At 40.9% G+C, this 22,194-nt stretch overlaps 2 protein-coding genes across 4 annotated transcripts; both read left to right on the top strand.

Moving 5' to 3' along the window:
* Positions 1-200: 200 nt before the first annotated feature.
* LOC307023189 (zinc finger MYM-type protein 1-like) lies at positions 201-4,613 on the top strand. Of its 3 annotated transcripts, XM_079656300.1 has the most exons (4): positions 201-1,128; positions 1,227-1,328; positions 1,454-1,540; positions 1,876-4,613. In XM_079656300.1, exon 4 carries the CDS (start codon positions 2,479-2,481, stop codon positions 4,081-4,083), a length of 1,605 nt encoding a protein of 534 aa, XP_079512426.1. In that variant the 5' UTR covers positions 201-1,128; positions 1,227-1,328; positions 1,454-1,540; positions 1,876-2,478; the 3' UTR covers positions 4,084-4,613. The 3 variants fall into 3 exon arrangements, with proteins under 3 accessions (XP_079512426.1, XP_079512425.1, XP_079512424.1); XM_079656299.1 differs by having other exon boundaries at positions 201-1,328; XM_079656298.1 differs by having other exon boundaries at positions 201-1,540.
* Positions 4,614-20,334: 15,721 nt separating this feature from the next.
* Positions 20,335-21,938, top strand: LOC307022590 (uncharacterized protein). Its single transcript, XM_079655432.1, has 3 exons — positions 20,335-20,609; positions 21,231-21,476; positions 21,654-21,938. Exons 1-3 carry the CDS (start codon positions 20,344-20,346, stop codon positions 21,811-21,813), a joined length of 672 nt encoding a protein of 223 aa, XP_079511558.1. The 5' UTR covers positions 20,335-20,343; the 3' UTR covers positions 21,814-21,938.
* The last annotated feature ends 256 nt before the right edge of the window (positions 21,939-22,194 follow it).

The following is a 22,194-nucleotide window of genomic DNA, read 5'->3' as shown; positions in this document are numbered from 1 at the left end:
AACAAAATAAATAACTCGGTTACCTCTAATCATTAATCCATGTTTGTATAATGTAGTTAACTCCGTGTGTTGCTGCTAGCAGGGGCGGAGCTTCCTACAGGCAATATAGGCGGTTGCCTAGAGCGCCACCCAGAGGGGGGCGCCAAAAATTGCAACAAAAAAAAAAGATTTTTTTTTTTTTTTTTTTTTTTTTGCTTGGCGCAGTTTTGGCGCCCCCCCTCTATATCTGCAACCATTATTCTTACATTAAAAAAAAATTCTAACATAAGGGAAAATGAGCCAAAAATCTAAAACGGTCGGTCGGAGAGCCTCGGCTTTAGGTGTTCACAGTCAGAACATGCTAGAGCGCTGTGCATTGATGGGTATCGGTCAAGTGTTTATCAAATTGAGCGTTGAGGAAAGAAAGACTAACGTTAGAGAACTATGAAGAGGCAAAAGCCATCTGGGGCGCAGTATAAAAACAGAAGAAAAGAAGAAGAAGAGAAACGTGCCAAGGTGAAAGGTATGCAATTTTGATTGTATTGTCAACATTAGCGAATGGATCATGTAATCTTGCTAGTTAGCTAAGCCAACGTTAGCTAGCCAGCGTTTGTTATTGCCATTCAGTCGAAACTGTCATAAGGCTATTTTCTTTGTGTCATGAAATAGAAATATTAGTAATAAAAACAATGTTAGTTTTGGTGTAGCGAGCTAGCCAGTGTGGTGGAATGTTAGTTAGTTGGTAACGTTAGCTAACGTTAAGTTTACCTCAGAAAGCACATTGACTATCCGAGTCAAACATTTGCCAAATTCAACCCTGTCATAATGTGCGCTAACGTTAGCTAACTAGCTCAGTGGTTCTCAACTCCAGTCCTGTTGAATGTTTTCGTTCCAACCCAGAACTAACACACCTGATTCAACTGTTCTAATAAGATAGGCATAGCTCTTGATTAGTTGAATCAGACCTGTCAGGCTGTCCTAATGCTTACTAACTAAATAATAGCTACATTTAACAAATGGAAATGATTCAATGTTGATAATACACATTTTGTTATATCATTTTAGATTCACTTTTAAAATATCTGGGACCATCTGCTGCATCAGTTGACAAGGAACCGCCATGCACCTCAGCTGTGCCGGCTTCCTCAGGTGAGTGCAATGTGTCAATAGATGTTCCTGATGATAAATAATTTAATGTGAAATCCAGTCAATATATTTGCTCTTGTGTGTTCTTTCTATATTTATAGACCTAGAACCACATGAAGGAACGTCAGAACAGCAAGCTGCTCATCCTGATGAGATGACCACTGATTCCACCCTGCCACTGACCACTGTGTCTGTTTGTTCTGGTGAGTACAATATGTCAATAGATGTTCCTGATGTGATGATAAATAATTGAATGTAAAAATGACTGTCGTGCCATTTCTAATCCAGCCAATATATTTGCTCTTGTGTGTTCTCTATATATGTATAGGCCCAGAACCACTGCAAGGAACGTCAGAACAGCCTGCTGCATCTCATCCTGATTGCACCACAGATTCCACCCATACACTCTTCTCAGGTGTGTGCCTTATGAATGTAAAGATGTTTAGCTATAAACCTAATTGTCCTCATGCTTTCAAATAATTGCTTTCTGTTTTTATTTACATTTTACACACTGTCCCAACCTTTTTGGAAGTGTGTGTGTGTGTGTGTGTGTGTGTGTGTGTGTGTGTGTGTGTGTGTGTGTGTGTGTGTGTGTGTGTGTGTGTGTGTGTGTGTGTGTGTGTGTGTGTGTGTGTGTGTGTGTGTGTGTGTGTGTGTGTGTGTGTGTGTGTGTGTGTGTGTGTGTGTGTGTGTGTGTGTGTGTGTGTGTGTGTGTGTGTGTGTGTGTGTGTGTGTTCACATGCCCTCCAGATGCAGCAAAGACAGACGATCCACTACCAACCGATCCTGCTGACTGCCCTTCACATCTCACAGACACAATGAGGACAGAGTTTGTTCGGAGAGGACCATATCAGATAACACCTGATTTCATTTTCCCAAGGAGAGATGATGGGAGAAGTTGCCACCACCAGTACTTCAGCAGGACCTTAGTAAATGGAGAAAGGATCAAAAGAAGTTGGGTGACATATTCAAAAAAGAAGAACAGTCTTTTTTGTTTTTGTTGTCAACTTTTATCTCCAAAACAAATTAATTTAACAAATGCAGGACTGTCGGATTGGAAAAATGCAAGTGCTGCTTTGACCAGCCATGAAAATAGTCCGGAACACCTGAACAATTTGGCGTCATGGAAAGAATTGGCAGTTCGATTAAAACAAGGTACAACAATAGACAAACAAGAGCAGGCCCTCCTTGAGGCAGAGAAGAGTCGGTGGAGAGCAGTGCTGACACGACTGGTTGCTATTGTACAGTCTCTGGCAGGGCGAAATATGGCATTGAGAGGAAAGACAGAAATACTCTCCTTCAAATGGAAACTTTTTGAAAGAGGTTGAGCTTTTGGCGCAGTTTGACCCAGTGATGAAAGACCACATCCACAAGATTAAAAGTCAAACATCCCACCACAGCTACTTGGGCAAAACCATTCAGAATGAGTTGATTGAATGCATCAGTGGAAAGATTCTATCAACAATAGTGCAAGAAATAAAGAAATGCAAGTACTTTTCCCTCATTTTAGATTGCACCCCGGATGTTAGCCACACTGAACAGCTGTCAGTAGTCATCAGAATTGTGACACTGGAAGAAGACCCCCAGATTAAAGAGCACTTCATGGGATTCCTAGTAGCAGAGGAGTCCACTGGTGAAAGTTTGTCCGCCCTGATTTTGAAGACGCTGGAGGAGTTGCAGATTGCCTTTGATGACTGCAGAGGACAGTCATATGACAACGGCGCAAATATGAGAGGGAAGAACAAGGGAGTACAGGCCAGGCTACTGCAGTTGAACCCAAGAGCTTTGTTTGTGCCTTGTGGGGCACATACACTCAATTTGGTCATTGCTGATGCTGCCAAAAGCTCCAAAGATGCCATATCATTTTTTGGCATTGTGCAGAAGCTATACTGCCTGTTTTCTGCCTCTACACAGAGATGGGCCATCCTCAAGAAACACGTCAACCTTTCACTCAAAATGTGGTCAGAAACCAGATGGGAGAGCAGAGTGAAAGCTGTGGAGCCTCTGCGATATGAAGCCGCAGCTGTGAGAGAGGCACTGCTTGAGGTGAGAAACCAGGCCAAAGACCCAATCATCAGGATTGAAGCCCAGTCTCTGGCAGAAGAAGTGGGGTCATTCCGCTTTTCACTGTGCACAGTGGTCTGGTATGACATGTTAAGTCAAATTCAGCAGGTGAGCAAAGTCCTGCAGTCCCAGACAATGCAAGTGGATGTAGCAGTAAGTCTACTGAAAAAGACTGAAAAAGCTCTCAAATCCTACAGAGCCACAGGCTTTGTGGCTTCACAAACATCAGCCAAGGACATGTGTGAAGACATGAATGTGGATGCAGTCCTTGTGCAAAAGCGGCTGAAGTCAACAAAGAGGCACTTCTCATATGAGTCTCCTGATGAGCCATTGAGGAATGCCTTGCAAAATCTGGAGGTAACGTTCTTTAACGTGGTGGTAGATGCTGCAGTGTCAGCACAAAAGGAGAGGTTTACCACTCTTGAACATGTGCAAGACAAGTTTGGCATTCTGTACAACTTCCCAGACCTGCCACACCAAGAGCTGATGAAGCAAGCAGAGGCACTTGCACACACCTTAAGCCATGGAGGGCAATCTGATTTGGATGGGAAGGAGCTGGCTCAGGAGTTGGAAAATGTACCTGACTTGCCATCAAAGAGCATGACAACTCTTGAGTTGTTGAAATTCATACATACAAAGCAGCTCACCGAAATATATCCCAACTTGTGTATTGCTCTGCGGATCAGTGCAACGCTACCAGTAACAGTAGCTTCAGCCGAGAGGAGTTTTTCCAAATTAAAACTCTTGAAAACATACCTGAGGTCCACCATGGCTCAAGAACGCCTCAGTGGTCTGGCTGTAATCAGTATTAACCATGAGGTTGGTGGTCAGATTTCATATGATGATGTGATTGATGACTTTGCAGCGAGGAAGGCCAGAAGGATTGCACTGTAAATGGAAACCAGTAGGAGCTAATATGTAGGCCAACCTTGTGTGATGATAGGGAGTGGAATGTAAATAGTTCTTGAGACAAAGTGAATTTGTAATTTTTATGTATTTGTTTGTTTATTTAGCATATTATATTTTGATTATTTGACATGTGTAACATATTTTACAATACATAATTTTCTTTTAAAGCAAATGTGCAAGTTATTTTATTGTTTGTTATTGTTATTATTATTATTGTTTGTTAGCTAAGTTGTTTGTTTTAATTCTTTAGTGTGCACTTTACATTTCTTCTTAATTTTCTTTGAAAGCAAATTTGCACATTCTTTTATTGTTTGTTATTGATATTATTATTGTTTGTTAGCTAAGTTGTTTATTTGTTTTAATTCTTTAGTGTGCACTTTACATTTATTCTTAGCTCTTGTTCTTGCTTGTAATAAATAAAGCTGCAGTACTTTACTGTATAACTGTTAAGATGTTTTGATATTTTTTTGGGGGGGGGCGCAGTGGTGAAGCTCGCCTAGGGCACCAAATGTGCTAGGTCCGGCCCTGGCTGCTAGCATACATAACACCTGACGTGGAAACGTTACTCGTGGATGGGGCTACAGAGCTACTCGAAAGACAGTCGAACCCGGTGCATTCCTCCGTCTGAATGTGGTGCACTTTTGCTAAATGTTTAGACAAATTGCTCGTGTTACCGCCCTTACATGCTAAACACTTTTGGTGACGAGCATTGTCTACCTCAAGACGGGTAACATGTAACCACACCTTGGAGCACTTCTCTCCACCATCTCCTCCGTGTGTTGCTGCATGTAGCAGATGCGTGTGTGTAAACTGCCCCGCCCCCTTGCAAACAGACGGGGGAGAGAGAGATCTCTTCTGGATTGGAAAGATAGAAAATACACCGACCATAGACATAGATTTGTTTGTCTTTTTGCATGAAAAGTTGAGTTGGCGACACTAAGACAAAGAGATAATGTTTGTGTAGCAATAATACATGACCTTTCTCTTTCTCAACTTGCTACTCGGAGGGAAGTCGCTGTCATATGCCTTGTGAACACTCCGATAATGCCTCTCCACGTTACCTTTCTTTGGCAGAGCGACGCTTGCTTTACAAATAAGGCAAATAACCTTTGAATGTGACATCACAAAAAAGATTCTCCCTCCCATTCTGTGTGGAAGTGGTATGTCTTTAGCTTTTTGCTCATTCCCGCACTCATTTTGTTGTTGGTCTCTCCCGGCACTTGACTGATTTTGTATCGCTTTGCATTCTGTGTTAACAGACTGGAAAGCAATAGGTCGCTTTTTCTGTCAATCAAGTCAACTCCTGAATTAAGTGGCAGGGAGGCCAAAGGAGGAGGGATCAAAACCTGTTTTGTCTATTTTAACGGAGCTGGATTTTTTTTAATTTATGAATGACTCGCGATCTACCAGCATTGCGGTCGACCGCGGTCGACGTACTGGGCACCTCTGGTGTAAAGGAAAGAATGAATGGGGCCATGTATCCTGAGATTTTGAGTGACAACCTCCTTCCATCAGCAAGGGCATTGAAGATTAAACGTGGATGGGTCTTTCAGCATGACAATGATCCCAAACACACCGCCCGGGCAATGAAGGAGTGGCTTCGTAAGAAGCATTTCAAGGTCCTGGAGTGGCCTAGCCAGTCTCCAGATCTCAACCCCATAGAAAATCTTTGGAGGGAGTTGAAAGTCCGTGTTGCCCAGCGACAGCCCCAAAACATCACTGCTCTAGAGGAGATCTGCATGGAGGAATGGGCCAAAATACCAGCAACAGTGTGTGAAAACCTTGTGAAGACTTACAGAGAACGTTTGACCTCTGTCATTGCCAACAAAGGGTATATAACAAAGTATTGAGATTAACTTTTGTTATTGACCAAATACTTATTTTCGACCATAATTTGCAAATGAATTCTTTAAAAATCTGACAATGTGATTGTCTGGATTGTCTGTTTTTCTCATTTTGTCTCTCATAGTTGAGGTATACCTAGGATGAAAATTACAGGCCTCTCTCATCTTTTTAAGTGGGAGAACTTGCACAATTGGTAGCTGACTAGATAATTTTTTGCCCCACTGTATATGTGTTTTTACTGTATTTATCCTAAAAAGTCTTTTAATTTGTTTTGTAAAGCACTTTGAATTGTCGCATACAGAAAAGTGCTATATAAATAAACTTGCCTTGCCTTACAGCCAAACTTGACAGACTCTTCTCTGTCATTGTAGACCGCAAACACCTCATTCCTTCCGTCTACTTGGATCCGAAATGCCTCTCGTTTTGCGCTGTCCCCCCGTTCAAATGAAATCGCAGCCAATCATATTTCCAGGCTCGCACCAGGGCCGGGGGAGGGGTTACGAGGCTCACGTCTTGTGCTGCATTCACTTGCACTCGAACATTAGAGATTTTCTCTCATAAATGTCCGATGAGCCACAACTTTTCTTTCAAAACAAAGCTGTCAACTGGGGTGGCAAGGCATTTTTCTGAGGTGGCAGCTGCCCCACCTGCCACCCCGTAGAACCGCCACTGGTGGTCTTGTATGTCTTCCATTTTCTAATAATTGCTCCCACAGTTGATTTCTTTTTGAATTTGCTAGCATGACCTTGGATACTTTATTAGGAATCAATCACTTTTTAAAGAAACTTTTTTAAATAATAAAATTCGATTAATATCCTTCATACTTAGGCCTAACAGGTTGGACATGTTATGTTCAAACACATCAAACTAAATTGACAGAAACATCAAAATCTGTTGTAAGAGCAGAATAAACCCACACAGCTTACCTTAGTTGAATTTCCCGCCTCTGGTGTCATTTAATTTCATAGGTGTGATGGTGTGATGTCACTGAGAAATAATGTAATTTTCTTAAAGGGACAGATACACAGCTCAACAGGGTGGACAGCGACCCGCGGGGACGAACATTCAAAGTCATTTTTTTGTTTTTTTTGTTCACAATTTGAATTAAAACATTATTTGATTAGATAGATTTTGACAAGTTAAATAAAATAATAATAACATATTTATAAATTAATTTGTTTTTAATAGCTATATTTTAGATCTAAGTTGGATGACCAGCAGTGGGGACATGGAAAAACTCCTCGATATCCCTTCAACCAAAGCTTTTAAAATGAAAAAAACTACTTAGATGTGCATATCATTGTATTAATAATAAATTAACAATTGAACACACATTAAAACCAAAATGTAATTAGTATTTGTCCAAATTTAGACAAAATACAACATATTTTGTACTGGGGACACCAAAGGCACCACATAAAAAAAATGACCCACCAAGCTGCTTACCTATTGCAGATTCAGTCTTCCCAGCCTGGTGCTGGTCTACAATTTTGTTTCTGGTGTCCTTTGACAGCTCTTTGGTCTTGGCCATAGTGGAGTTTGGAGTGTGACTGTTTGAGGTTGTGGACAGGTGTCTTTTATACTGATAACGAGTTCAAACAGTTGCCATTAATACAGTTAACAAGTGGAGGACAGAGGAGGCTCTTAAAGAAGAAGTTACAGGTCTGTGAGAGCCAGAAATCTTGTTTGTTTGTAGGTGACCAAATACTTATTTTACAGAGGAATTGACCAATTAATTCATTAAAAATCCTACAATGTGATTTCCTGGATTCTTTCCCCCCATTCTGTCTCTCATAGTTGAAGTGTACCTAGGATGAAAATTACAGGCGTCTTATCTTTTTAAGTGGGAGGACTTGCACAATTGGTGGCTGACTAAATACTTTTTTGCCCCACTGTATATGACGATTTAAATCCATGAATTGAACACTGAATTGTGATGCGTTTTAAAGTGCATTTGAGTTCTGCTGTTCACCGCATGCACTCCTTGGTTGTTGTTGTTGTTGTTGTTGAAGGTGTGTGATAGCCAGTGTTGCAGCAACATCGTACATTTACTTTACTGAAATGTCTTATGTCATCTGTTTGAAAGTGTATGTTCACAGAATAATTAATATGCGGCTCCCTCACGTTTCACCATTGGTTTCCAGCAGGTGAGATACAAGTAGTCTTACAAGTTGCTTTCTCTGCTTTCTGATGATGGAGCGCTTTTCTTCTAAACTCTGTACTATTTCTTTCCCCTGAGTAGTGCCTTGAAGAATCTGGCGAATTGCCTAATAAACATAGAATGAATCACAATGAAAAACTGACAACTTTGTGAGGACTTTTTTTCCTCAAATATTTAGGTTCGTTGGTTCAGGATTTGTAGTGTGTGCCCCCCATCCAGTTATTACACTGGCCAGGGGCGCAGTCCGCAGAAAGAGAAGAAAGAAAGATGAGAGAAAAGACAGAACTCAAGTCACACTGTCAGTCAGTCACAACCCACGAACACAAAAACATCAAGTGAACCTAGGAGTATGTTTTAGTACTAACATCTCATCAAATAACTTGACAATTGTGCAAATACATGTTAAATTAACAAATCGTTGAATAAATTAAAATTCAGTATCATTAGTATTGCATTTTAACTTGGATTTCTTTAGTCAATACTTACAAATGATGATTGCAGGTTCAAAGTCTCACTCAGGAGATTACTTGATGTGGATTCCTCCACTGATTCCTCCATTGAAGTGTCTGCAGAACTTGGAGAACCCTCTGCAAAACTTGGTGCGTTAGTGGCAATGGAAGTCTGTAGAGAATCGGTTAAGGGATGATTCCAAAGACTTCTTAAAACATATAGATGATAGAACAGTCAACTTCAGAATTCTGTCAACTGTATTTACAGAGACGGGATCAGGCAATGCCATCACAAATGTCCTAAATCAATCCTACCCATATGTGAGCAGCTAATCATCAGCACAGCTGGACCGATAAGTGTGAAACTTTGCATGCACACTCCCAGTAGACTAAGGAAGAACCTCTGCCCCACACTTTTCACATCGCCTCATGGTGGCAACAGCCCACTTCCATGTTTTGGCCTATAACTCTTGAACCCTTGGTCGTACAGGCTCATGACTCAACTCCCCATATAAGTCACGACTAGGGATGCCAGAAACTGACCATGATCAAATTCGAAAATCGGACAGCCCTGGCGAATATTAATCGATTATTCGCCGCCGCTCCAACGGCTATTATGGAGACTGTAACGAATATTCAAAAAATCGAATAATCGCTGGCATCCCTAGTCATGACCATTTATGCTGGACTAGATTTTCCACCAGTGTGCATTTTCTCCAAAACACACTTTTTGCTGCTACTTCTACAGATTTTGAACAAAACTCATACAAATGGTACACATCTATACAGCCATGTGATCAAGATGTATCATTCAGATTTTTCATATTCCATTCCAGACTATAATTTACTTTTACGTTCCTACCGTGGAGGAACTTGTTAGTGATCTCACGTGATCAGTCTGGCAATGCCAGGCTAAGCCAATCTGGCCTAGTGGAGATCATTTCTAATTTCTCTCTACACCAAATATCTTTGCAGACAATAGCCAATCTACAAGCTCTCAATGCTTTGTGTTGCAACGCATTGTGAGCTTGAGATCTGCTATTTGCCCAATGTTCACCCCAGAATAGGCTACAAAAATGTCAGATGGCCAGAGCACATAATCTTAACCACTTAAACCCTCTCAATTTAGAAAAGTGTACATGTATGTAATTTGACCTCTTTTCCGGTCAACACCAAATTTCTACTCAAATTCTCTTCACCAAATATAGCAGATCTACAAGCTCACAACGTGTTGCAAGACGACACGATGTGAGCTTGTAGATCTGCTTTTTTGGGGCAAATATCCCCCCCCCCCCCCAGAATTTGGATGCAGTGGTTAAAAGACTCTGTATCTAAGTGAAACGTATGAGTAATTGTCATCATCTCTGTAGGACTTCACTGCATGGAGACCGTGATAGCCCTGGAGGGAACTCTGATCAACAGCAAACACATTAGTGGTTGCCTCAACACCATAAGCAAACAAATGCCTATCAAATACTGTATCACACTTTTGGACAACAAGCTTGACTGAGTGATCCAAGACTGCAATATTTTTCACTAGGCCAAACTGGGGGTATCCATCAGCAGCGTAAGACAGAAATACTGTCACGCCAGGTCTGTATTGTGTACCATTAACCTTTACCCAAGTTGGCACAAAGGTTTCAGTAAAGGGTGGGATATCTTCAAGACCACTTTCTACCTCACCAAAACCATCCATTACAGCCAGCAGGGTACTGTGACCTGGACCAATTTCAGTTTCCGGTTTGAATACATCACCAGTGAGGAGGGAGTAGCACAGAGTCATCTGATGCCTAAATGCCATTGTCTTGAAAATATTTCTGAAGTTGCAGATGCGTTTAAAAAGGCATGTTTCGCTTCAAAACGCATTGCCCAGAACTGAATCAGGGGTCCCAACTTCAGTATTGCACCTGGATAGTGCACCATTAAGTGATGCTTTGGAATAAGGTGCTTGTGGGGGTACAGCTCAAGGAAGAGAGAGTGGTGCTATTCAATGATGGCGGCTAAATAAACTGTAACTTCTGGTGTCAGAGATGGAGAGAAAACAATTTCCATGCATTCCAGAAGGAGGAGCAAGTGCTCCAAGTGTTTATTCTCTTCCGGTATGAGGTCCCCAATCATACACGGAACATGCCTGAGAAGACACCATGTTTGGGATGCAGACTGACGCATTGCCCTTTCTGGAATTTTAAGTTCCTGCTTCCCAATCACAGTTCGCTTGTTCTTGACATCAGAAAAGCCATAATCAAAACTGGTGATTCTGAAGTTGAGCGTGTCAAGGGTGAGGTGTTTGTCATCAATCAAGGAGGCAAGAACCAACTTCAGTTCAAATGGACCTACCCCTTCCAACAAGTCATGCATAATATCCAAAACCTTGTTGTGTGTCACATTAAAGTTGGATAAATTATTCAGAATACTGTCTCTCTTGACACCAGTATCTGACAGGCTATTACGACTAACATCTGCAGCATAATTTGCTTCATTTCTGATCAGGGTTGCATCCTCTTTTGTCTGTGTCTTTGTTATGGTCTTGTGTGCCTTGCAGATGCGACAAAAATAATTACTGGAGAAGCACTCAGTAAATCCAAGAATGGCATTCAAGCCGAGATTGTCCCCACACAACTGGGCAACTGAAAATCTAATTTCACCCTTAAAGTGAGGTGTGTTGAGAGAGATCCCATTGACCTCAAGATCCTTCAGTTCTTCTATGACTGGGCGCAGAACACTATCAATCCCATAGGTTTTGGCATCATCCACTTTGTAAACTGCCACCAGAAAGTGTGATGAGAGTTTTGATAAAACCGCTGGGGGCAAACTCTTGATGACCAAGTAAATGAACCCCAACTTGTGCACTGCAACCTTTGATCCCAGTGGGTTGAATGTTTCACAGTCATCGTTATACAACAGAAGTGGAACAGACACTTCCCTGGAGAAGAGAGGATGCTGCTTACAGTATTCCCCATCATAGAAGTCTGAAAGGACTCCATCTTCTCTTTACTGCCAGGCAAAGATGGCAACCAAAATGCCAAGGATCTCAAGCACTTTAAGCAAGAGAGGTTTCAGGGGGACACGATAAAACGTATCTTGCAGTAAAACCTGTCTAACTGTCCCAGTAGCAGAGGCCCTTCTCTGCACAAAGGACTCTCCAGTGAACGCCTCCTCTACAGGGTCAATGAAGTTGCCTGACTTGACAAAATACTGAATCTGTTTGAATTCTGATTCAAACCCTTCGAATGGACTAGCTGCTGCCTCAAAATCATGGGTCAGTTCCTTTACCCCGGGATCATCCCTATGACCAAATTTCTCAAACAGATACATTATCTTCCTCTGGAGTGAACTGACAATGTCCGAAGCCAAACTTGATGTTTGTTGCACAACAAAACGTACTGTACTGTAGGTCTGTGCCGATTTAGCCTTAAGGGTTGCCAAAAACAGAGCTATTCGCTCGGTTATGGTTTCTGGTTCCAAGTCATCCCAGTAACCATCATGTTCATTTTTTACCTCTACAGGATCAGAATTGTCTACATTCATGGGAACTGAAATGGATGCTCTTGAGGCGCCCCTGGAATGCTGTTCAGTGCCATGATAATGGTCTGGGACAGAATACTGCACAAGGTGTCTTCTGAAAGACCGCACATACCCAAAATAATGCCTGCAACCATGTTCGTGGCACTGCCAGGATGTTGAAGCACTATTCATGCTATTCATGACCCTTAGCTTCACCGGGTATGACTTGTCTGCAGCGGAAGAATGTATATGCCATCATTAACTACTGTAGCTGACACTTCTTAAAGGGCAAGGCAAGGTGTGAAACAAATAAGTGGATGGAGCAGAGAAGAAAACTTACCTGCCACTTCAGATAAAAACAAACCCTTTACTCACAAGTTCCTTGTGATATTTCTGGAATTTGACACGGTGTCCAATTTTCGGTATTAGCGAGGCAATGGCAATAGCATCCAACAGGCGGAAATTTTCCTCATCAACTTCCTGGTCTGAAATTTAAAAATGAAAATCATAAAGATTGTAAATGTGGTTACAATTGTGGGACCAGATGTACAGATCCAGCACTTCATTTCAGACTCCAGCTTAAAGCTTCCTGCCTACGACCTGCCTAAGACTAGTATAGAGGAATGTTAAGCCCTCCCACTATTTTCAATGAGGGCGTTGCCAGATTTGCAATTTCAGGCTCGTGCCACACACACACAGAGCCGAGCTTGAATGAAACACAATGAGCCAGAAGTAAGCTACTTGTACTCACGAGGCCTATTATGTGCAGAATCCCTCTCGCTTTCAGGTGGTTTTGATTGAGTGTCCACACGTGGACCTTTTTAAGGGACTAAAAAACGATCCATTTCTCACTTTGCTGTTAGCAAATAATTTGGCGCTCCAGCTAACAGGAAGTCACTAAAGTGTCACAAAGTAATTTAGCCTATGGGTAGGTCAAAAATCTAATGGGTGTTGGCCATTGGCCTAATCACCTGTGTTGGCTTTATGTTTTTGGTCAAACATTTGTTTGTTTCACATTTGCATTGATGTAATAAATAATTTTTCTAATTTAATTTAATAAAAAAATTGAAAAAACAAACAAACATATATTTCTTGGGGGTGCTTAGGGGGTGCTTTGGCAATCCTGGGGGGTGCTTCAGCACCCCCTAGCTCCCCCCTGGCGCCGCCCCTGGGGCTGCATTTCCTCCCGTTCGTTTTTTTCGACTAAACAACATTATTTTGTTAAATAACAACATGGTGATGTTTTGTAAATGATTACATGTCTCTTATTTAGCACAGAGTATGATATCCGTGACATATGGATCTTAACAAAGTTCCGCTGTACATCCAGCGTACTGTATCTGACTTTATTTCACATGAGCTCCAGTGTGGAACCCCACTGCACCCCCTGGTGGATCAATGATCCATTGCAGCTGGCTTCATTATAAATTACATTTATCTATCACGGGGGCGGTCTCAAGTCAAGCTGGAGGTTTTCCCTTGAGCGAGGGCAGATCACGTACCAATCACGGCCCTCGTGTTTCAAACTGTCTGAAATGAATCGCTACATCTGTAGGCCTGTCACAATTATTGCAATTTGAGATAGTGGCAATTATTTGCATAATCATTTCCATGTTTAAAAATACAGATATACAATCTCACGTCACAACGCAACTTGTTGTGACGTGAGCTTGTAGATCGGCTATTTCCACTTTATAGAATACTGGCCATAGAACATTTGTATTGATTGTTGGTATCAGGTCATTGTCAGTCATTGCTTTGTATAATTTATTTGTCATATCTGTACTGTGCAACTGAAATTTGCACCTAACAATGATAACTATCAGATTATAAAGCTTTATATTTTTAACCAAAAAACATTTGTTTTAACAAAACAATATATCACTTGCACTACCTTTTACCACTTGAACCCCAGCATCCACATTTTGGGGGGATTATTAGCCAGAAATAGACGATCTACAAGCTCACAACGCATCACAATGCCCAGGACAGACGTGCAATAGATGCCGTGTGTAAATCGAAGAGATAATACATTTTACAACATAGGTAGACCGAATGTCAGGAAATGCATGTGTCTATAATAAGAGGATGAATCCACGAAGATGTCAACAATCCTGTGGGAGCCTTCAGGGAGGCAGCACGACGAGACCACCACCCGAAGTCCACGACTTAATTCAGAACTCAGGATAGAGGATCCAGGATGCGGGACCACAGCAAGAGGATCAGCCTCGACTCAAGATCCCGGCGTCGATATGGACACAAAAGAAGACAAATTTGGCTGGGTTAATCGGAACATGAGAATACACAGATACAGACAGACAGAAGGAAGAACAAGCACTCCCTTTGGAGTGATTTTTAAAAAAATATTTAAGTTAAATGCATCAATCTGGTGCACTTTGAGAGCAAAATGAAGATATATATGGATACCTCTCAACATCCATATGATACAACTGTAAACAGATTTACTTTGTCTTTATGGATTCGATTGTGGACTCGATTGTGATTGCTGCACATTATCCCTTACTTAATAAATACTTTTTTTGATAATCTATTATATAGAAAAGTATATCATATTGATATATAATATATAATTTTCTTGATAATATATAATATAATCAAATATAACAATCAAAACGAAATAAGTAGTATTAAGTATTAGGGCTAAGAAAATATTGTACATAGTTGCATGTATTGATTTGAATTGACATGCATCCGCTAAGAAAAATAGTCCGTTGTTACTGTTTCCACTAACGTACCAACGGCACTGAACATATTACATATTACCTACCATATTACGTTTTATACTTCTTACCTTCGATTTCTCTTATTCTTCTCCTCATTCGTCTTTGTTTTTCTTCAAGTTTGTATTGTATTTCTTCAAGTTTTTATCTTGTTGGTCGAATGCACTTAAGCGTCAGCTAAATTCAATGTAATGTAATGATCAAAAAACCCCTCTATACTCTAGACAGCGTGGGTAAATTACCGTACAGCCAATCACAATGCGTGACGTCATTGACGTCATTACGTCGTACGTACCGTCACCGGCTGTTACATTTGATTAAAAAAAAAGAAACACCGGCTGTTGTTATGCCTGCTTTGACGTTAAGTTGCCGCTTGTAATTATGCCTTTACAAGCTTAAAAGTATTTATCATCTGAATTTGGCAAAACAAGTTTAATATTCTAAAAACCAAGACTTTGTTTATTTGAAATCAGATGAAAACAAACTGTCACGGACTCTGCCGTGTTATCTATGCTTACTATACGCTTTTCATTCATAATTTCAGCGGGAAGGAGGGAGGGGGAGTGGTGCTGAGGAACAGCAGAGTGCGGGTTGACAGGTGTCTGTGTTGACATTGCCCTTATTGTGAAATAAGGGGAATGCAGAGACTGGCTATATGGGCTCAGAACAGTCTCATGATACACACATGCACACAGAAAAATTCACACTTGTATTTCATGATCCGCAAAAGGATCCACACTTGTGTTTTTCAATGCACACACAAATGTGTTCCGTTTCATCCTACATGTAAATAAAATCGAAATACAGAAAAAAGTTTTAAATGTGTATTTTTGATCCATTCATTTGTTTTCCTTTTAAAACCTCTGAACCTGCAAACACAAACCGCTTTCTGTGCACGGATCGCTGTGCATTCGTGTGTGGGTTTTTTTTAGACTCCCCTGACGGTCAGCCGATTCGTACTTGTAATTTTTTCTATCCATAGAGAGGCGAAGTCACGCCCATCTACTTCCGGTCCATGGGACCCCGGAAGCGAAAAATTATACATTGAATTCAATGGAGAGAGAAAACGTATCTTTTGATCCCGTTTGAATTGTGCCACGAACTACACATATGATGTTTGTCAATCTTAAACAATAATTTCCATGTCAAAAAAGTCACATTTTGTCGTAAAACTGTTGAAATATAAGACTATGAAAAATACGCGACTACAAAGACTACAAATCCCAAATCCCATTCTGGGTCGCGCGTGTGATGTCACAGGCGATAATGCTCCAAGTGGTTAAGACTCGTAATTAAAGCGAAGAAGAAGATTTCATAACTGATTTATTCCCTCCAATAAATATAAGAGATTGCTCCAATAAATTCACTTTTACAAGATGCCTGTGTGCTTTGTACCATGTTGTAATCACAAAAGTGATCATACCACTTGCTCGTTCTATCGCTTCCCGTCTGATGAAAGGACCAGGAGTCGCTGGATCAGACATATCAGGTAATATCATAGGTAATATACATCTTGTGCATGGAACATAGTCATAGCTAGTAGCGACGAGTAGCGAGCACGTTAGTTAGCATTACATTACTTAGCCTTGTCATTTTTAGTAGCCTTACCATTAAGTTATTATTTTATTACATGAAGTACACCAAAATGTTAAACAGTAAGAGTAGTCATCATGGTAAGTATTTCGTGAAACATTTGAAGAGTGGCCTACTGCGCCCTCCACCGAGTGCTAAGGAAGCAGTTCAGGGAGAGTCGAAGGAAGGCAGGCAGGCAGGGAGCTTTGCATGACATTCTTCTGGACATGTGTCATTGTGATGACAGTGAGGGTGAGTCAATCTGTTGGTTGGAAAGACAGTAGTTGAGTGATTACTGAGAGAAAATTATTAAAATAGATAATTATTCAGTGTTGTTACTTTAAAGTGTTGTTACTGACCTTTTTCTCTTTTATTTTCTTTACCTCACCTGTAACTGCTGAGACCCTGAGGAACATGCACACTGGACTGACCTGCTCTGGCAACCTGATTTCCACTGTACATAATAGTATTTGGTTATGGTATATTATTTATATACATCAAAGGCACAATGCACCCCCCAGAGAGACACATGTATTGAGTGTGATATTTTGCATAGATCATGTGAAATCATCTTTACATACTAGAAAACTGTAGGAGCGGCAACTTGTTTTGAAATTGAATTTTTAATATCCGATAAAGTTGATCTGTTTTCTTTATTCTTCTCTCTTCCCAGCTCCATCCATCACCATTCTCTGTTCCTGCAGGTCTAATAAATGCTTTATGTTTTTACACAGTTACAAATAAAGTCAATGTATTGTATGACATGAAGTTGTGCTTCATTCTGAGTCAATAATAAATTCATTCTGCCTTCAACTGCAAAATGATTGTGGACTGCACCGACATCCATGTAGCTGCCCCCCAGTAAGATGAACCAAGCAAAGCTGACACTCAACATACAGCTGTGCTCTTAAGTTGACATGAAGAATTTGTGAAATATTGTTTATTTGGAAAAAATGACTGACGATGCAGAAAACTTTTTTTATTTAGGAACAGTGGTCAGGTGAAGCATTTATCACTACATATGTGTCACACTTAAAAGGCCAAACACACCTCGTTTACAACTCCCCAGTTGACAGCCATGACTCCGTCTAAATTGTACCCCCCAAGCACCCTCTTCATGAGGGACGCGCATGGAGTGGATGAAAGTCCCGACCTCAGCACAGCACCAAAATTGCTGGCTGTCAACCTGCCCTGCCTGTGTAACTGCCACTGAGGATTTGTCCGCTGTCCTACGGTGGCTGTCTGGATGGCAGCTTGCTGGTCTCTGCTCAGTCGCATTGAGGCAAGAATTGCCTCAAGCCCCCGACCCCCACGCTCCTTCACCAGCTCCGGCACGTTGAAAATGGCCTGATGTTGAGGCTGCAGCTCTGGCTCAGGTGACAAAAGCCATGCCATGCCACGCTGCGCCCCTCAGTGCAGACCTGAACCAGTCTACTTCCTCAGTGGCGATGTCTCTGGCCAGTGGGTTGTATGTCTCCTCTTGCTGTTGGTAGAGTTGAGACACCGGCTGGACTACTTTTGAAGTGCCAGGCTTCCTCCACTGGCACTCAACTTCTGTGGAGCTGATCTGCCACATGGCAAATATTGCCAATGCTGCAGCGTGGCTGCATTTGTACATCCCCCGTGCACAACCACAGACAGCGCCTTGCATCACGCCATCCTCTCCCATGTAGATCTGTACAAATAAAGTAAGTACCATGTTTGTTAACATGCTATAATAGATTGAATGAGCAATACAAGGATGGTCCAGATCTGGGGGTGGGAGGGTTTATTTTTCCATAGTTTTGTCCTCTTGTCTGATTGTTGTTGTTTGTTTTTTCTGAATTTTTTGTAATTTGTGTTGTATTGGTTGTGATTGTACATTGTATTTTTTTAAATGTGTATTACATTTTTGAAAAACATTTGATCAACAAAAAAGGATTTGGTCAGGATCTAGACTCAGTGTGTAGTTTATGAATTAATCAATACTCTCTACATTAGGAAAACACATACCAGTGTACCAGAGGGAGTCACACACAGCTGTGCCTAGATAACCAAACAAATTGACAAGATAACCAAAATCCTTGAATCTACACACAGCAAATAAACTCAAATGACACAACGAAATGTAAAAAGGAGATTACACATTTAGTCGATATAAAACTGGCCGCTTCAATCTGAAGAGCAAATAAAACAAAACACGGGAGTGTACCTTGTTCTTGTGAACACTAATGTTATCCACAGCATACACCCCCGTATACAGTACACCCGTTCTAGGTTCTGATTGGCTCTCTAGGTTGGCATTCTAGCTTCTGACTGGCTGTCCAGGTTGTCAATCACAGCCGTGGTTCATATTATGCTAGTCGACTCGTAACATCGCTAAACTTTTTTTCTTGACGGTTTTCTCAGTCAACTAATGCTATTGATAACAGTAACATAAATTAACACAGCCCTGCACACTGCAGTCATTATATGCCGGGTCTGTGGTTCATCATCTTCTTTTTCATTCTCCTCCTTATTGACTGACATTAACCTTAAACATTGCACTCATATTACTCACCGAAACCTTGTAAAGCCGGTCCCGCATGCTGGCTCTTACAGAACCGACTAACTCCCCTTTCGTGTATGTACAGCTCTCAACGTGCCCAGACTTGTAGTGATTTTCACCTCGTTTTATACTTTTATTCTCATTCTGAAAGAATGAGGTGAAATGTGCCAACGTGACGGTCATCTTTGTGTTGGTGACGCGTATTGTGCGGGACCAGAGACATGTAGTTCACTGAGCGGCTTAACACAAAAAAATTTGTTACTTCACAGTTTTACGACACATTTTATTTTTTTTGACTTGCAAAATGTTCTTTTAAATTGACAAACATCATATGTGTCATTCGTGGCACAATTCAAACGGGATCAAAAGATACGTTTTCTCTCTCCATTGAATTCAATGTATAATTTTCCGCTTCCGGGGTCCCATGGAGGCTCCCGGAAGGGGAGGGACTTCGCCTCTCCATAGCCAATCAGATGTCTCCTCCAGTCTAAGCCAATCACATGAGCGCGCCCCCACGAGGGTAGATTGCGTTCATGACGTGGCGCTTCATATACGCATTTTGCGCAGTCCGGAGCTGACAGGTCCATGGAGCCTGCCTGCAGGCGCTAATCTCAGGACACCTCCACTCTCAGTACATTGCCACTTTCCGAACAGGAAATGCACGCAAATGTATATGTATATACACAGGTAGCCATAGCAGTTCTCTTCATGGTGGCTCCAAAGCTGTCGGCAGGCCCTTTTCCCGTGACCAGCTTCCAGGACCCTCTAGCAATATATATAGTCTGTGAGCAAAACACATGGCTATAGGAATAGCTTTGCATTCATAATATTTTGCATAAAACCCCCAAAAATGTGCTTTATTTAAGAGATGATGTGTTCCATTCTTAAAGTTACACACTGATATTCAGGCTTTAGAACACGTTTATTTCAAAATGATGGGATTTAATTACTTACCATTCCATTGTGTCACTACCAAAATGATCATGTCACCATTAAAACGTTACCATATATTTCGGTAGTGACTGTTTCGGTAGTTACAATTCTAGGTAACTTTGAGCATAACTAAAGAATGCCAGCAAGCACATGGCTAGCATACACGTCTTTGAAGAGGTTTACACACATGAAAACATAGTACTTTGCATAAAACCCCAAAAAGTTTACTTATTTGAAGAGAATAATTGTTCGGTAGTATCAATTCTTAAAGAGCTTACGAAATGAAGGACAACACTGTTCTTATTAGGATAATATATACTATTATTAATGGGAAATCATTTGTCATTAATGACAATATGCCCGCTGTATTTATAAATCGTGATTTATTACAACTTTCCATGCTCGCTTCCGATGTTACACGACCGCTCCGGACCAAACAGCTTTCGCCGGTTAGTGGCGTCACGCACGTCACGAGTAGAACCCTTTTTGAATAATACACTAACTATATGGCTGATGTCGGACTCTGGCTCGGACATTTTGACAGCATCGAGTGACAGTGAGTCGTCAATAGACTCGGTGCACTTTCAAGAAGAGGAGGATTTTATTGAAGAGGATGCCGGTGTGGTGGAATCAGATCATGCGGGCGAGTCTAACGTGGTGGAACCATACCAGTTTGAGCCACAGTATTCAAGTAGCGGTAGAGATACAGACGGGAGCGAAAATGGGGACGATGATCCTGGATTTGGCGGAGATCCGGTGCGGCAACAGAACACAGACTGGTATACATTTGACTTTAATTCATAGAGATGTTCATATATAGTAAATAAATAATAATACATAGCAGGCACATTGGCTCAGGCAACAGAACACAGACTGGTATACATTTAATTATAATTCATAGAGATGTTCATATATAGTAAATAAATAATAATACATAGCAGGCACATTGGCTCAGGCAACAGAACACAGACTGGTATACATTTGATTATAATTCATAGAGATGTTCATATATAGTAAATAAATAATAATACATAGCAGGCACACTTGGCTCAGGCAACAGAACACAGACTGGTATACATTTGATTATAATTCATAGAGATGTTCATATAGTAAATAAATAATAATACATAGCAGGCACACTTGGCTCAGGCAACAGAACACAGACTGGTATACATGTGATTATAATTCATAGAGATGTTCATATATAGTAAAATAAATAATAATACATAGCAGCTATATAAGTACAGTCCATTTACCATTTACTGGTATACATTTGATTATAATTCATAGACACTTGGCTCAGGTAACTGCATCACACTCTGCTAGGCTTGGAACTCACCACAGAAGTAGGTCTCCTCCTAAAAATGCAATTATTTCTCAACTATCTTTTGTACATTTAGGTGTACATGTGAAAAATGTACAATCATGGAAACAATTGAAGAGTGCCAATGCTGCCAAGAAAAGGATGTCATGGTGGCCAAAATGGAGGAATTCAATGAATATGAGGGAGATGGTGCAAACATAACCTGCGTAATAGATCACCCAGGATTCCAATCAAATTGTCTGGACGTTTGGGTGTTGCAGACAGCCTACCATCATTATTCAAAGAGGGACAGACAACAAGCAGGTGATCAGCCACGTAATGAGTAAGTTACTTGTGTTCACAAATTTGTAGAGCTCAGAAATTTGATGTATTTTTGGGAAGTCATTTTTTTGGGGTTATTATTTTTGGGTCACTCTGGCAAAGTTACAGAATAAATAGATAAATAAGCAAATAAGGTTTAAGCGATTACCATTGACATTTATGATCTTGTATTTTACAGAATGTATCGCTATGTGGCATACCGCCAGCTAGTGAGATTTTGCTGGGGAATACTTGGTAAGAACCACAGAATCCCACTGCCATCATGTGCCATTAAAAAGATCCAGGCGACGTTTCCATCTGACATCTACACCTCGTTCAAGTATCCAGCAGTTGATTAGAGTCAATAACAAAACTGATTGTCAGTTCAGTGATTAAATCTGCTTCTAAACAGTGCAACAACCTCTCTCTTGTCTGGTTTTTTCCATCGACTGCTGAGTGGATCTGGGACATCGAAAGGTTCCTCATCGACATTGTTTTCGCACAAGCGTAGAGTCTCGGTCAAGAGTTCGGTAACATACTCTGCAAAAAAGATGTTTTATAATCAAGAATTATACTATATTTTCTAGTCCCCCAATTATGCATAGCATGCCCTGAGGCACTTTGCATAATTAATCATTGTAGTTGAAACTGTACACTCCATTCTCACATAGCTCAATTTTCAATATTTACACAATAATGTTGTTCAAGATTGAATGTTTTTCATTAATTTGGTAAAACGG

Source organism: Notothenia rossii (genome assembly GCF_949606895.1).
Source record: "Notothenia rossii genome assembly, chromosome: 10".
In the NCBI taxonomy this organism is placed as follows: domain Eukaryota; kingdom Metazoa; phylum Chordata; class Actinopteri; order Perciformes; family Nototheniidae; genus Notothenia; species Notothenia rossii.
This window is presented reverse-complemented; position numbering and strand designations above follow the sequence as displayed.